This window comes from Grampus griseus (assembly GCF_964374135.1).
Source record: "Grampus griseus genome assembly, chromosome: 16".
Classification (NCBI taxonomy): Eukaryota; Metazoa; Chordata; class Mammalia; order Artiodactyla; family Delphinidae; genus Grampus; species Grampus griseus.
In genome coordinates this window covers 45,672,518-45,689,362 of record NC_139010.1, presented here as the reverse complement: position 1 = coordinate 45,689,362, position 16,845 = coordinate 45,672,518, and the positions used below count along the sequence as shown (strand labels likewise).

Below are 16,845 nucleotides of genomic sequence, written 5' to 3'. Positions count from 1 at the left end.
CAGCAAATCCTTTTGGCTTCCTTTTTACTTCCTTCTCATCATCTCCCCATTCTACACCATGGTTCAAGTCACTACCAAATCTTGCCTGGACTAGTGATGCATTGGGCTCTGTTTCTACTCTTGTCTAAAAACACTGTGTATCTACTCCCACATCCCACCCTGCACAACATCCAGAATAATCCTTTTATATTGGATTATGTCACACTTCTAGACAAAACCATTCAAAAACTTTCTTTCTAAGCACATCTAAAATAAAGCCCATATTCTGGTCCTGGGCTGCATTTCCAGTCTCATCCCCAGCCAGTCTTTTTCAGTCACACTGACCTCCCCAAATTCCCTCCAACTTTAGAGACTTTATATTGGAATGCCCAGAATGCTCCTTACCTAGAAATAGACAAGTTTCTCTCTTGACCACATGACTTTATGTTAATAGTTCCTGTTTTCTTGATCTACAATTTGTTTCTTCTATTAGTTTGTTTGCATTACTAGGGTGGGAAGTTTGGGGGTTTTTTGTTTGATTATTTTTTAGTTGCTCTATGTCCAACTTCTAGAACAACTCACACTATAAACACCCCAAAATTATTTACTGACTAAATGAATAAACTGAATCAATCGTTAATAGGACTAAAATGTAAAATAAGATAAAAATCAACTACAAAGGACTGCTACCTGTAAATCATAATGCAAGTTGGATATAATGTAATTGGCTTGAATTTGTACACCAATTTTAGTTGCAACTGGTGATTCAAATCAGGAGTCAGAATTTGGCACTGTGGAAGAGCTATTTTGCAAGTACAACACACATGCTTTATTTGCTTCGTTGATTTTTCTCTTTCTTACTTAAGGATGTTAAGGTGATAAAATCATATGTAAGAAGAGCTCAATCATGGTACTCCTGGTAATAGGGAAAGAAAGGCAACTACTCATATGCAAAACTAGAGGCAATCAATAGCTGGATTTGCTTAGAAATATTTAGGTTTTATGTTTGTATGCTAATAGCTATTTTAAAAATTGATTATTAAAATAGCTTCAGAAATATAACTCTGTAATTAATAATCTAAAATCCTATAGCCTATAAAATTTCCTCAATGTAATGCAATATTTACAAATTTATTTTTTAGTTATAAAACTATTTCAACTTTATGTACTATTGAAAAAAATCTGAAAACGTATTTGATAATTAACTAAAGAAAAATTGAAAATTATCAACTTTAGTCTATGATAGTGTTTTTAAATTCTAACATTTCTGACATATGAAGGTTTTAAAAAATCTTTACTAAAGTACTAATGTTAGTAGTGTTAGTAGTGTTATTTTTTACATTGCTTTAACTAGCATCTTGAATTTTAAAAAATTATTGCAGAAAAAAGAATTACAAAATTTATTACATTATTTCTTCAATCAGAAAATAGTAATTTTATATTTGCTACAAGAAACTCCATTTTGAGACTCTTTGGAGTTATTGTAAATTAATCCTGAATATTAAAGGCATACAAATATACTAGGAAAACAGATATTTTGATATCTTATTCAATGTAAAACATCATAAATAATTTGTTCCTACTTTTATAGTAAAAATAAAGCACAAAAAGTTGCTTAGTATTCATCTCATAATTAATCTGTATTTAGTTTGACTAATTAAACTCATTTATCCGTTTCAGACTTTTGTTTAAACTATGAAAATGTACTCAGTTAATATAAATTACATGGTTATAGTTTATCTACAAAATATGATCTCTGACTTTTTAGTTCTGTATCTTAATAAATGTTCTCATACCTTAACTCTGAGCACAGAAGAAAACATTTTTGCATCTTCAGATACACCTCCAATGTAGAGTTTTTTCTGAAACACTGGGGGATGATCATTTTCATCCTGAATCTCAATATACACTTTAGCTCTATTGCCTGGAGGAAAAGAAATAATATATATTTTTATTGATGGTCATTAATTAGAAAAAGATGGACTGGAGTAAATAATTACTGTACTTTCTTTTGAACAGTGGAAGAAACTTAAATCAGAAAGTCATTCCTAATTGGCATGCTTAATACCCCATACCCAAAGAGGACATTGATAATGTTGTTTCTGGCAACATAATGTTAAGTTGCTGCTATTTCTTTTAGTTATAATGTCTTGTTAATTCATCTTACTTGATTTAATAGACACTATTGTGTTCTGCTAATTTTAATAAAACAATTCAACCTTTCATATTTACAAATACTTCACACACATTACAAATTACACCAAAGTGACATAAATATATAAAACACCTTATGAAATAATAGTCTGCCATAAATTTAAAAATATTTTTATTCTTAAGTATAGAACTAGCAATGATATTATCTTAACATGTAGTATTATATATATATGCATATATGTGTGTATATGTGTGTGTGTGTGTGTGTATATATATATATATATATATATATATATATATATATTAAGAGTAGAAGTAAACAATGTTTGGGTGAGGTGCTTATTTCCACAACGGGAAAACAAATTTTATCGTGCATTAGAGGCTATCTAGCATTCATTGGAAAAGATGTAGCTGGAGAGATGATTATTGTATGACTTATAAATACTGGGTTTTATAATTTAAACCACATTAAATATACTATAAAGAATACATTTCATCACATGTTAAAATCTCACTCCCTCAATCATCGCACTTTTAAGGAAAAATGTAGCACTTTTTACTAGTACAAGAATGACCCTTTACAAAGAATCTGATAAATGAAAATAACTTACAAACCAGATAAAATGAGGAATAACTGGTAAACATTTTGCAAAAAGTAGATTCAAATTACATAAATATTTTGATGTATTATCTAAGTAAACTTTTCTCATGCATTTCAAGTAGGATCAAATATACGGCAATTGATCTACAAACTATCAGGCAAACCCAGATGTTATTACTTTATTGTATCCTCAGCTATAACTAATTAACACCAACCTACTGGCACAGTGGGTGGATCATGGGTGTATAGTATATGTGTCGATTAAATGAATGAATAATCTTCATTGTCCTAGTAAGAATTTAGAAAAAGGCTCCTTTTTGCTTAACTCGGGAAAGGTCAGTGAGACAAGAGAGTTAACCACAAGGTTTTACACCTGTCCTACTGCTATTCATTTAGTTTCTCCCCTATTGGCCTCTTTCCCACCATTCCTGAACTGGAGAAGCTAGAATCAAAAAGAAAAACTTACTAGGTCAACAAAGAAGCGTACCAGCAGGGAAGTAAGGTTAATGATAGACTATGCTTCTCTATCCTACAGTACCAGGGCTTCAAATTGCACCCTGGTCAGCCACCAACAGAGTTCATCCAAAATGAAACCCATTTTCATCTTAGTAGCAATTTTAAATTTCTGGAATCAAAGGAGCTAATTTGATAATCTTTTTTAAAAAATAAGTCAAACTAAAACTGAGGATCTAAAGCACAGCATGGTGATGATAGTTAATAATACTGTACTATGTACTTAAATCTGCTAAGAGAATAGATTTAAAATGTTCTCACCAAACACACATATACACACACACACACAACAGGACACAAACATGAGTTGATGGATGTGAAAACTAATTTGTGGCAATCATTTCACAGTATATATGTATATCAAAACACCACACTGTACAACTTAAATATATACAGTTTGTCAATTATACTTGAATAAAGCAGGAGAGTGGAAATTGTGATGTATCTAATTAAGGAACATAAAATAAATGTTGGCCAGTCCAAAAATAATTAAAGTACTCCTATAGTTTAATCACTAGAATAGCATCCACTTAGATTTTCTGATTCATTAACAATGTCCATGACACCACAGATTTCTGAGGCTCATACACTTTCACTAGGTGTGTGTAAGGACTAAGGACTGTATCACGATCTTTCACCTAATTTGGGTTTTGATTATTTCTAAGGCAGAAACTTGGAAGCAACTCTCATTTAAATTCGTTTAAGGGAATATACTATTTACCTCTTTGAGTATCTGAAGAATCTTTTTTTCCCTCCATATTATATCATTTTTTTAAGGTAGTTATGAAGCATAGAACAAGAAAGATGCAGGGTGGGTGGGGAGAAAGGAAAGTGGTGTTGATAAAATGGATAAGAGAATACTGTGAGAAGGACAACACAAGTGCCTGATGACCTAATACCCTCTTGCAGTCTTCCTTATGGTTGGGTGAGACAATGACAGGCTTCCAAGGAGAACCACCGGGGATGAAGGAAATTAAACTGGATGAAAGATTGCTTGGCAAGTGTTTTGGTTAAAAGACATTGTATCCTTCTATGCACTTTGGGGCCCAGCGCCTCATTTCCCTTCCTTCACTGACATTCTTTTTCTCCAGTTCTGTATGAGAGAAACTTCTCTTTGGGCAGTACCTTTGCATTGAGTCAGGAAGTTCCAGAAGTGACCCTTGAGGCAACAAAATGTGAGCTACGTTCCTGGTACTTACTAGTTTAAAGAAAGAGAAAATAGAACTATTAAGAATTAAAGCTCAGAAAAGGAAATACAAGTCAGGATATAAAGCTCCTTGAGTAGATCTTCTGTTCTATGTTAGACATCCTAAACAAGGTGAAAAGTGTTCAGAAGAGTAACTGATAGTCAAAATACCATTAACTTTAACTTGACTCTATGTTTTTCAAAACGAAATTTGGTTTGGATATTTTTCCCTTTCCTTTACTTTTAGTAATTAATTCTGTACGGTTATTTTTCTCTTCTTAGGGAACCCTTATTATTCTCAAGATGAATCTGTTTCTTCTATCCACATGACCAACCTATTGCCTACATTGCATCAGGTTCTCATAAAATACTTTCTGAATAATGTTCCAAGGAGTTAAAGCAATGGTTCTAGACCATGATTGATTTTGCCTATCCAGAGACATTTCTGGTAGTAATAACTACAAAGGGTGGGACAGTGGGGGGAGTGCTACTGGAATTTAGCTGGTAGAGGCCAGAGATGCTGAGAACATCCAGTGATGAACAGGACAAGCCCCTATGACAAAAAATTATCCAGCCCAAAATGTCAATAGTGATGAGGCTGAAAAACCCTAGTTAAAATGAGAGAGAGAGAGAGAGAGAGAGAGATTGGCTAGAGAAATAAAGATAAAATGGAAAGTGTGTGTAAATATATAACAATGCCCTCTCCTGAGCCCATTTACGTGCACATGCCTTCGATATGGGACTCAATTAAAATGGGCTGCAATTATTTGATCAAATATTGGTCATCGCCATCTTCACTGCATTCTTTAAAGTCAGGGGTTCAATCCCATTCACCTCCACCCCTGTCACTGCCCGTTGGCATCTGTTCCTGACATTCCCTCAATCCGTATGCTGTGAACTCCAACCATATCTGTAATTATTACTAGCATATAAACATCAAAGAAATATTGACTGTAATACTTGGGAATACAGGAGCTTAGTCTGATAGAAAACATACACTAGATTAGACTGTAAAACCTTGAAGCCAAGGATGGTGTTTTTCTTATTGTTAAATATTCTTTGTGGTCTAACACATTACATAGATTTTTTTTTTTGAATTGTATCATAATGTGGTTCTATTGCACAGAACTTTCAAAAAATGCTTGAAATACCAGAGTTACATATTTGTTACTTTGCTGGTGCCAAGAGATCAAAGTTAGATCCTCTTTAAAGTGCATGTACACACACACACACACACACACACACGTATCTTTTATGCTATTTTTCCTTTAATACTATTTTTGTATGTACTTTACTGGAAAACTAAATTTTAGAAGCACCATGACTTCTACACAGTAGGTGTTTAATAAATGTTGAATTAGACTAAAATTGCTACCACTCCCCTACCTGATATTCGCTTAAATAGAATGAATCACTGTATTTTATCCCCATAAATGAAATGAGATGATACATATTTAAGCCCTTAAAAAATCATAGTGCCAAGCAATGGCATGTTGTTGTTAAGAGTAAGCATATGTCTCTTAAAGATAACAGACTTTTTTTAAAGTTTAATATTAGGAAAATACTAAATCTAAAACCATTCATAATTCCATGGGCTGTCTGGAATTACCCTGAAGATTCTTGGTTCTTACACTATTGTTAACTTCCTGTCTGTTCCTCTGCCTTGGTTTATATGCCAAATAAATGACTATTTCTATAGAATGTTTAAGAACAAAAGGATCATCTGAGATAAGCATGTAATCTGATCTTACTAAAGGGTTTATAGATAGTTATTCACCAAGAAAATAGAGTTTGAAAAAAAAGTATAGAAGAAATGTGTTATAGTGTGTTCATTAGATGGAATTAGGAATACAATATATTTACATGATCTTTTGAAAAATAAGTTATTAAGTATGTTAGAATGAGAAAAGTCACTGTTTCTTATCTCTCAGCTTTTTGCTCTGCAGGAATTGTACTTAGTCATATTTATATACAATGCTTATTTTAAGTAGTTAGGCAGCAAGAGAGACAATATTTTGAGGTTCATTTTAGTAGTTTTCTAATTTAGCTTTGATGTTGATTTAATTAGTTTTTGCATGATTTTAATTGCTTGTATCTAGAACATACATTTTTGTATATGTGTTGGCTGAAAGGTTAATAACTGAATTAAAGAAATAACTGCATGTAACTACTGGCTTCAAAACTTACACTCAGATTACTATAATATACATTTGATTTTCTTTTTTAATATACACTTGATTTTTAGCTAAGTCTTTTAGTGAGGAAAATGACGACATTGACAATTTTACAACTATAGTGATGAGGAAATAATCAGGGGAGTAATATTCTAAATATTAATTAAAGTTTGGCTTTGTGTCTATATTAACGTATTTTTCCCATTAGGAAAATTTAATAAACTAAGTTTCCCTGTAAACAGTAACCAGCAAAACAGAAGCTAAGAATGCAATATTATTTCTTTTCACTGGCATTGCTAGCATTTTGTGCTAATGCTGAGACCACATTGATGCATTTAGAGGCATTTGCAACAGGAATGATGATGACTTTTAGCTCAGTATGTTTCCATTCAGAATAAACAAACACTATTTTAATTCATTTGTATCTATTAAACTCCATCTCTTTCCACAAAAACAGTTTAATACACGAGTCATAAGGACCAATAAAACTGCTGTAGTTGTAAACTGGGAAATAAACAAATTTAAGCACAAGCTATGGAGCCAGAGCCTGGGTCAAATGCCAGTAATACTCTATGTACATGGTGTGACCTTACACAGGTTACTTACCCTTTCTGAGTTAGTTTCTCAACAACAACATGGTAAAATGAATGAATAAATGTAAAGCACTAAATACAGTACATGATGGCGTCACTATTTCAAATGTCTCAGAGCTTCCTGACTCTCGAGGTAGGAGAGAGAAAGTATTATTATTATTATTATTATTTTATCTGAATGAGGAAGAATATTAATACCATGAAATTTAAAAAAATAATAATTTCTAGCATTGAATTACAAAAGAAATTTTTTTCATGTGGGATATTATATATGGAATATCAAATAATGTAGTGGAAAAATACATATATTTTTACTGCAAATAGAAGAATTTAAATAGTATGAAATACTGTTGGAAGACAGTAAAAGTACCATATTAACTATCCATACTTTTATTTACATGACAGGACTACAAATTTATGAAGAACTTATTTTAAAAAGTCAACAGTCTTTGAGGAAGACACACACTATACAGTATTTGATGTAAAAATATTCTGTGGACATTACAAGCCTAGAAAGAATCATTTTATCCTAAAATTCAGAATCATAGCTGAGAGAAAATAATTATGTTTGAATGGAACAATAAATGAACTTTGTATTTTTGATACACAGTCATAAACAAAAGTATATATTTAAGCCCAAAGTTGTTTTATTTAAACAGAAACAATGATTGATAAATTTGGTAAATTATATAAATAAACAAACAAAAAGCCAAGCCAACAAACAAAAAGATTGTGTCTTGAAAATGCAATTTACTAAGCACTTGAAAATGTACATTGACTCTAAAGACTAATGTCCCATAGGCAGTCTTGAATTGTCATACCTGTCCCTAAACACACAGACACCCCCTCCCACACACAAACACACAACAGAGAGAAACGTTACGTTCTTCTTTCTTGAGACTATAAAGGAGCTTTGTCCAAAAAGGTAGAAAAGAATCCATCAAGAAGAAATTAATAAGCAAACTCTGGTTTACCATATTTTGACAGAAGGAAAGGAAGATGCATTGCTCTTTTTTGAATAGTTTCTCTGTAACAGTCCTTGTATTGGCTTTTTTGTTTACAGTATCTCTTTAAAACCTTTTAAATGATCCATGAAGTAGATTGTCATTTCTGCTTTTCAGATAAAGATATTAAGACAAAGAAATTAAGTCACTATTATAAGGAAGAGCCAGACTTTATATCCAGACATGGCTAAAATTCATCCTCAAGTCTCTCTTCATAATAAAAATAAGATTTGTAATAAAAACAAGATAACTGTCCATTAGAGACCAGAAATCAGTTCCCACCGGTTCCTAGAATACAGGCAAGCAAACAGTAGAAACCAAATAAAATGTTTCTGAATAAAGAGATAATTCTATTTCAAAGGGCAGACTATTGCAGTCACCCCTTCTATATCTGGTTATCAGTCTGAGTAATGAGTAATGACTTGAAGCATTTATAAATGCCTACAGCATTGCTGAAGGAAGAGAAAAAAATAGTATTTTGAATAATATGTTAAAGTATTTAATAGCAGTACAGGTAGAAGATTCTTCTCTTTAATGCAAAGAAAATATGAGCATCATATTAGTTTCCTATTGCTTCTGTAAATTAGTGGCTTAAACAATATAAATGTGTTATCTTAGAATTCTGTAGGGCAGAGGGGTATCACTGGGCTAAAATGAAGATGTGTGCAGGTCTACATTCGTTTCTGGAGGCTCTAGGGGTGTATCTGTTTTGTTGCCTTTTCTAGCTTCTAGAATTCGCCTGCCTGCATTCCTTGGTTCATAGTCCCCTTCCATCTTCAAAGCTAGCAATGGCTGACTGAGTCCTTCTCCTTCTGCATCACTCTGGCACTGACTGCCCTATCTTATTTCACTTATAAGGACTTTCATAATTACATTGGGGCCACTTAGATAACCCAAGATAACTACAGCATCTCAAATCCTTAATTTAGTCACACATGGGAAGTCCTTTGGCCATGAAAGGTGACATATTCAATAAACTCCAAGGGTTAGGACATGGGCATCTCTTGGAGAAGGGAAGATTATTTTTTCTGCCTACAAAAGGCGTATTACTGCTCTTGTTAAAAAACATAAAATGCAGAGAAGACAGAAAAGTTTTAGGGTGCTCACAGATGACAAATTTAGGAAAAGCAAAATTCTGTGATATTGCAAACATTGGAGTTTTTGTACTTTTCTTTTATGTACAAACAACATTACTGACTCTGGTCACTAATGGTTGTTATGGACTGAATTGTGTCTCCCCCACAGTCATATGTTGAGGCTCTAGCCCCTAATTTGAGACAGGACCATTATGGAAGTAATTCAGGTTAAATGAGGTCATAAGTGTGGGGCCCTGATCCAAAAGGACTAGTGTCCTTCTAAGAAGAGACATCAGAAAGCCAATACTTTCTCTCCCTGTCTGTCTCTGTCTCTGTCCCTGTCTCTGTTTCTCTATCTCTACCCAACTGCCTCTGTGAGGATACTGTGAGAAGGCGGTCATCTACCATCCAGGAAGAGAGGTATCACCAGAAACCAACCCTGATACACCTTGATCTTGAACTTCTAGCCTCTAGAACTGTGAGAAAAAAATTTCTTTTGCTTAAACCACGTAGTCTATGGTATTTCCTTATGGCATCCCAAGCAGACTAATACAATGATAATACCAATTACTTAATAATTGAGTGAGCTAAATGCTTTCTGTGCATTATTTTAATTTATCCCCATAAAAACACAGTGTTATTGATTATCCACATTTTATCGATGAAGAAAACAGAGATTGGAGAGATTAAATGACGTGTCTAAGATTACACAACTAGGAAAAGGCAGAAGATTCTCACCCAAACTCTGACAATACATATTCTTAACCATTTCACTTTAAGGCCTTCCTTCAGTTTGGGTAATTTAAAAAATCCAACATAATCCTTAAGCCTCTCTAAAGTTTGTGATTTGTGGGGAGTAGGGCAGGATAGTTTGTGTCAACTAGCATAAAATTTTAATTTACATTTAGGTATTAGGTTTTTAGATATATTTCTATGACTAAAACCACAAGAAACTGACATTTTACTAGGGGATTTCTGAAGTTTTCTAAATTTTAATAAGTGCCCTGGAGGCTGAGAATATAGAGTGATAGAATGGAGCCAGGGCAATCAAGCCAACTTCTCAGTTGTACCAGGAAAATGGTTGAAAGACTATGTAGATAATCCTGTTTAGATTAAAACTGCTCAATGAAGTCTTTCTATATATCCCTCGCTGAAGATATCCTACATTCCTACTTCATGAGAGCTTGAGGCAAAGTAGAAACACCATGGATTCAAAATGAGAAAAATTTTTTCCACATACTTGAGTACTTTGGGACTGATTTTGGACAAGGACAAAGGCCTGCTTCTTTATCTATAATCTGTTGAAAAACGATAGAATTATTTTGGTGATTAAATGTTATAATGAACAGATATGTGCCTATCATCACCATAAAAATGTAAAGCATTAGAGTTGTTGTCCATAAAAAAAAGTGTTTTGGCATACATGCTATTTTCAAAACATTTGCATAGTGAGCAAACTATGTAAAAGTGTATATAAAAGTACACTATATATATATATATATAAAAATGCTATTATATATATAATACTATTTTATATATATAATAGTATTATGTATATATTCTTATTTTATATATATATATATATATATATCTGTGCCTGGTTCTTGACACAGAGCTCCTAAAACTGTAAGTAGAGGTACTAGGAGAATCTTTTGTTCTAACATTTAATCTTTGACCTTGGTTCCTGACACACAGCTCCTAAGACCCTTGTAATTTCCTGAGTGATGAGTGATAGGAATGTCTGTTGGTTCTCATGAGGTGACTCTTGGCAGGCTCCTGGATGGACACTGGTCACCAGAAAGACCAAGCCATGATTAGAAGCTTGGAACCTAACGCATCATATACACAAAAATGAAAAAAAAATTGAAATAAACTTCATTGGTTCCTTTCTATGCATTTTCTATAGTGTCATCTCTTGTATCTAAAAAGTCTGGAAAGACACCATGTGACTCTACTTTTTCAGCATAAACAAGCCCTGGATGATGCTAGTTAAGCCTATATTTTTCCCCCTAAAATCAAATGAATTTGCTTACTTGTTTGCTTGCTCATCTGTAAGAAGGTATTTCCCCAGGCATTATGTAATTTAGTTGTGAAGACTTAACAAAAAATGAATGATTAAAGAGAAAAGTGACCTTGCAATACACAATCTAATTATTCTTTATCTGTATATCTTTGCTTAGTTCATTAGTCATCTGGTACACAGCATATTTAATAATTAGATGTTTGCAGAAATTGTAGAGGCGATACAAGATGAAGCAATTTAACTACAGCAATTTAGTGCAATGAACAGGCTAAATTTAGTCCTTAGAAAGTAGTTAATAAAAATGTGTCAAGTAGAGATTCATAGTTCTTGCAATATGACACTAAATTCAAGTGTTATATTTAATCTTCTCCAAAACATCTGATAAGAAAAAAATAATTTTTTGCTGCAACATAAATTTGTGAATCTTCAAAAATTCAAGTAATCAGATACTTAAATTTTTAAGCATCATAGTAAAAATTGAAAATAAATTTTCATTATGACAGAACATGAAATCTAGCACTATAAACTTCAAGTAATATGCCACTCCTCTACACCTGTCCCCACAGTGCCCAGCTTAGCATTTCATTCAACCACATTTGGGCCCTAAATTGATTTTTGAAAAGTTAAGTAGAATTGCCTTGATTTGTCTGCCCAACATCACTTCCTCCCTTATTTTGAACATTGAACTCCATATTTTTCCCCCTGGGTTACTGTACTTCCATACTCCATGTGCTTAGTGGAACTGTCAATCACAGTGCTCTGCACTCCACACTTGGCCAGGTGTACACGTCTCAACCCAGGCTAATTAGATTCTCCCCCTCAGATCTTTGAGCTTCAAAGTCCATGATACCAGCTGTCTTGAAGATACTGCCCCCAAAAGCAGTGTTTTGAGTTTCTGACTAAGATTGCTGAAGCTTATCTCTTTTCTTGTCCTTTCTTAAATCTTATTAAGCTTTTGCTTTGATTGTACAAGTCACAGAGTATTCTACTGAGAAGTTCTTTTTAGTATAAATCAGTCAGAGGTGGTTCCTGTTGCTTCCAACCAAATAACTGTTCCAAGTACAGGTGGAAAGACCAACTTAGTCCACATCAGAGAATGGGGACCATATCTCCCTACCTACAGAAAAAGTTTGGATTTTCCATCCCAAGGTACCAAGACATTATAAACTGCAAATTTTCTGTTTAGTGTTGCAAAACTTAAGTATTATATTTTAGCATATTTTCCCCTATGTTGTCATGGATGATTACATTATTTTGACCATTCTTTTTGGGGAAAATGTCTCTTTTTGTACTTACATTATCTGGCTGTCAATCAAGATAATGGTACTCAAATCTAAAGACTCCAAAAGATGTCATGACTGTGTTTCTAAAATGTCACAGCCTACAACCATTGTTTACACAAAGAGCTTAGAAACATGTGGACTCCTTTGTATACAATAATCTACAGGAATAAATGAAGCACTTTTAGTATGTGATTGCTATATTTTTAAGTGTCACTCAAACATATCACAGCTAGTAATAACAAAACAATAATAATAATTATTATAGCTTTTTTTATTGGATGTCTACAGTGCTCTAATAAGGTAAATGCTTTGCAGGCATCATTTTGCTTAAAATTCTCAAACACCCTAAGAGGAATAGACATATTTATCTTGACATAATCTTGAAGATTCTAAAGCTTAGAAAGGTTAGTAAAAATCAAAGATGCATCTGGAACCCAGGCCTGCCTGATACCAAATTCAGGAATCTTAAACAATTTATTATATCAGAGTTTTAGTTATCTGCCTTTTTCTCTGCTGTTCTATTAAGGTTATATTTTAATCTTGAGATGTTTCATTGGTAAATCTTCTGAATTACAATATTTTTCTTAATAAATATTTTTTTACAGAATTGCCATTTACCTCTTTTAATCTCATGTATATCTTAACATTTATAGAATATCATCTAGTAGAAATCTTCCATAAATGAAATTGAGCTGTTGGACTGGATAGAGTATCTGTCTTGCGCATTTTAATAAAATATAAACATAGCAATCTCTATCAGGAAATCTTGATGGCAGAATATACCGTAAATTAATAACTAGGAACAGACTTTCAAAATTGAAAGTGATAGCATTTAAAATAATGATTTCCCTTAAATTGTTTGTCTGTAATTATTTTTAAGATATTACATAGGGAACTAATTAGGTACAAGATACCAAGAGGGAGAAAAACAGCAATAAGACTGATTAATTGAACTTATAAAAGTTCCTGGGAATAAAAAAAATGAATTCCCTTCAGGAGAAGAACTGACTACTAGACTTGTTTTGAATAATGGTTAAAAAGAATGACAGGCTAAATTTATGTTTCTTATGTCTGAAACATAAAATTCTGTTTCTGCTTTTACATTTATATAGTATGTAAATTAAACTGAAATGCATGTCTCATAAAATATAAATATTAATAAGAATACACTAAATTTTTTAATTGTGTCTATTGTGTAGATTTAACCAAGAAATCCTTGATCTATAGTTTCCTTTTCATCCACGTGCAGGTCTTTTCTATTTATTTGGCATTAGCTATAGTCACTGTGTATCCCAAGTAAGTGTCATCCAACATATTTTTATTAGTCATAAATTTCCTTGAATATCTGTGACGTTTGCAGTTTTTGCCATTTTCTACCTTTCTTGAAATGCCTTCTTTCGTTTGACTAACCGATCATCGTTACACAAATTTTACTGCTTTTTTCCATGGCCTCTTATGGCTATTCCTTTCTCTCACTCACTAAATAAATGGCCTCCCTCAAACTCAGTCTTTTGCTCTTTTCTTCTGCCAGTCTCTCAGAGACACAAGGTCAGATGGCCCTGGAGGGTCATTAACTCTCCTCTTTTGCCAGATTAACAAATAATGAGGTCACTGTATCTGGTTTAGCTTGACCTAGGAAAGGCCAAACAGGATTGAGAACCCCACTGAAGGTTCAACCTATTTATAAAATCTTCCTATGTTGACACTCTCCCCCATATTTCTTTCTATTATTTAAACATAATGCTGAAATTTACTTTTGTGTAGTTAATCAACGGGAAGCTTTTTTTTTTCTCAAAATAATCAACCAGTAAGTTTGGCTTCTTGTTAAACTTGGCAAAATAGAACATGTCACCAAAAGAAAAGAAGGTTTTCATTTTTTATAAGAGATAAAAATAAATAAAATAATCTAACAGCTATCTAAATCTTTAGCAAAATATTAAAAAGACTTGTGCTATCTTAACCTGTAGAGAAGACCTGACCTTGATTATATAACAACAGAGTGTAGAGGGCCAATAACTGTGCTCATAAACAAAATGAAGACAATGTATTTAGCAGCAAATCCTGATAATTTTTCCCATATTTTAAATTTTTATTGAAACACAGTCGATTCATAATGTTCTGTTATTTCCCATATTTTTAATGATTAAAATGAACTTTATGTTTATGTTGTATAGATAGTGGCTCAAGCTTTCCATTTCTGGAAACATTGATATTTCTATAATACATATGACTTAACAGATTCCACTTCTATGAGCAGTTTCATATGCATTTAATATGGCTTAGTTTGCCGCTATTGAAATCGTGGATATTTTTGAAACAAAAGGCATGGAGTTTCTATTGCATAGCTTTGGGACTTCATTATTAATCAAATGACTGCTGCTCCCAGAAATAGAATATAAGGTAAAAATATTTGTGAATGCGTGAATAGTCTCCCATTTTAAATTCAGACCAATCCCAACTGAAATTCAGACTAAAAATGCAAAATAAATATATAATTAATTAACTGTAATAATTAAACAGATGTTCTCATGAATAAAGAAAATTATACCTCCTGTCTTTTAAGTTCTGGCACTTAATCTTAGATGTAAGTTAAGGAGAACCATTTTATGCACTCTTGGACTACTAAATATTTTAATTTTAATTGCCAGTAAAAGCAATATAAAATGTTTTCCTCATGAAACATGATTTTTTCTGCATAACACATGTGAAGAAATACATATGATAATCTACACTGTAATTTAGAAAGGTTAACTGCACATCTTTGTCATCAATTCAACAAACCACTTTTGGGATCAATGGAAGAACTTTGCCTCAATGCACTTAGCTTCAGAAATGTATTAATAAAATTCTATAACCATTTTAAAATCACATTTCCAAGCAAAGCTTTTTGCAAAATTAAATTGTTTTCTTGGACAGATAGATTTTTTTTTCTTTAAAAATGTAGCTGTGTCAACTGTGTATTTATATAAAATACTTAGAGTGTTTGAGACAAAAATACCATAAAGGATTTATGGCATTAGTTTTCATACAGTAGTCCTCAAGTTTTAAAGTCATAAAGTATGAATATAGGTTCTAAAAAACTGTGGTCATATATTTATAGTACAAATATAAGGCCTTGAATATACCTGGGATTTTAGGACTGAAAAAATAACATGTAACATGCTGCAGTGTTGTTACCTAAGTTATATCAGGAATGCTTTTGTAAGTCAGTCAATCATGAGTAAAGAGTCATTAACATTATTTGTCACAGACCTTCTGTTTGGAGCCAGAAAAGCCAGGGAAATGAGATGTATTACAAGCTTGTACCCTAAAGCAAAACCATAAAGTGAAATCAATATCATTTGAGTTGTTTTAATACCAGTTTAAGGTTTATCTTAATTGTCCTGTCATTTATTCCTGATTGAAAGGCTAGTTATTGCATCAAAACACAATGATATATTTATACAAAGCTATGTTTTTTCTTCCACACTTGAAGATAATTTTACTGTAAAAGAAAAACTGCACTTCAATTGTGAAATTCCATATATCAAACTGAGCTCTAATAAAATTGCACATTATGTATTATTGCTTTTGTTTTATGTAAGATAAAAAATGGTGATGACTTTGTGGCAGAAATATTGATATAAGTTTCTGTGGAATTTCTCAAGGACATAGGCTCCTTGAAATCTCTTTGGGGCCAATAACTTTCATCCTGAAGACCCAGGAGAGACTGAGTTGTTCAGGGGAGATAGAGAATTTATTACAGTGCTATATGTCAATTTTATCTCAATAAAACTGAAAAAAAAAAAAATGTTCCAACTACATTCTGCTCTCCAGCCACACTGAAATGGTGAGCTTAATATGGGCATATGGAATTTAATTATAAAAGCCTGTTTTTTCTTTTCTGCTCTCCCTTTCATCCTGCTGATTTGAGGTAATCTTTTTCCTGCTGTTGAATAAAACCTCAAGATATTCCATAATTTAAAAAAATAAACAGATTTAGTTAATAGAAAGTACTATGATCATATTGTTTTTTAAAAAAGATTCTCTAGTTCAATATATTAATCAATACTTCAAATTTCTTCCTTCCCAGCTAAGATGTTCTCCTGGAAAGTATCCTGTCTTTGGAGAAGAGATTGTAAGAGATTTCTTTCTTCTTTATTAATTACCTCTTCACCTATTTACTAGCAGCTGTTTGTTTAACACTCAGGTTGCCATCGTCTGGTATTAGAGATTGAGGAGGAAAGATTGGTAAGGTAGGCAGGAAAATTTCGACTTAA

At 32.5% G+C, this 16,845-nt stretch overlaps 1 protein-coding gene across 7 annotated transcripts in view; it reads right to left on the bottom strand.

The window, feature by feature from the left end:
• Positions 1–16,845, bottom strand: part of PCDH15 (protocadherin related 15) — a gene marked incomplete at both ends in the record, with an annotated part of 696,762 nt that overhangs the window by 81,528 nt on the left and 598,389 nt on the right. For all 7 annotated transcript variants that reach the window (XM_082673500.1, XM_082673497.1, XM_082673498.1 and 4 more), the window contains one exon: positions 1,776–1,903. In XM_082673500.1, the coding sequence (XP_082529626.1) occupies positions 1,776–1,903 (128 nt within the window). The remainder of the gene's footprint in view (positions 1–1,775; positions 1,904–16,845) is intronic.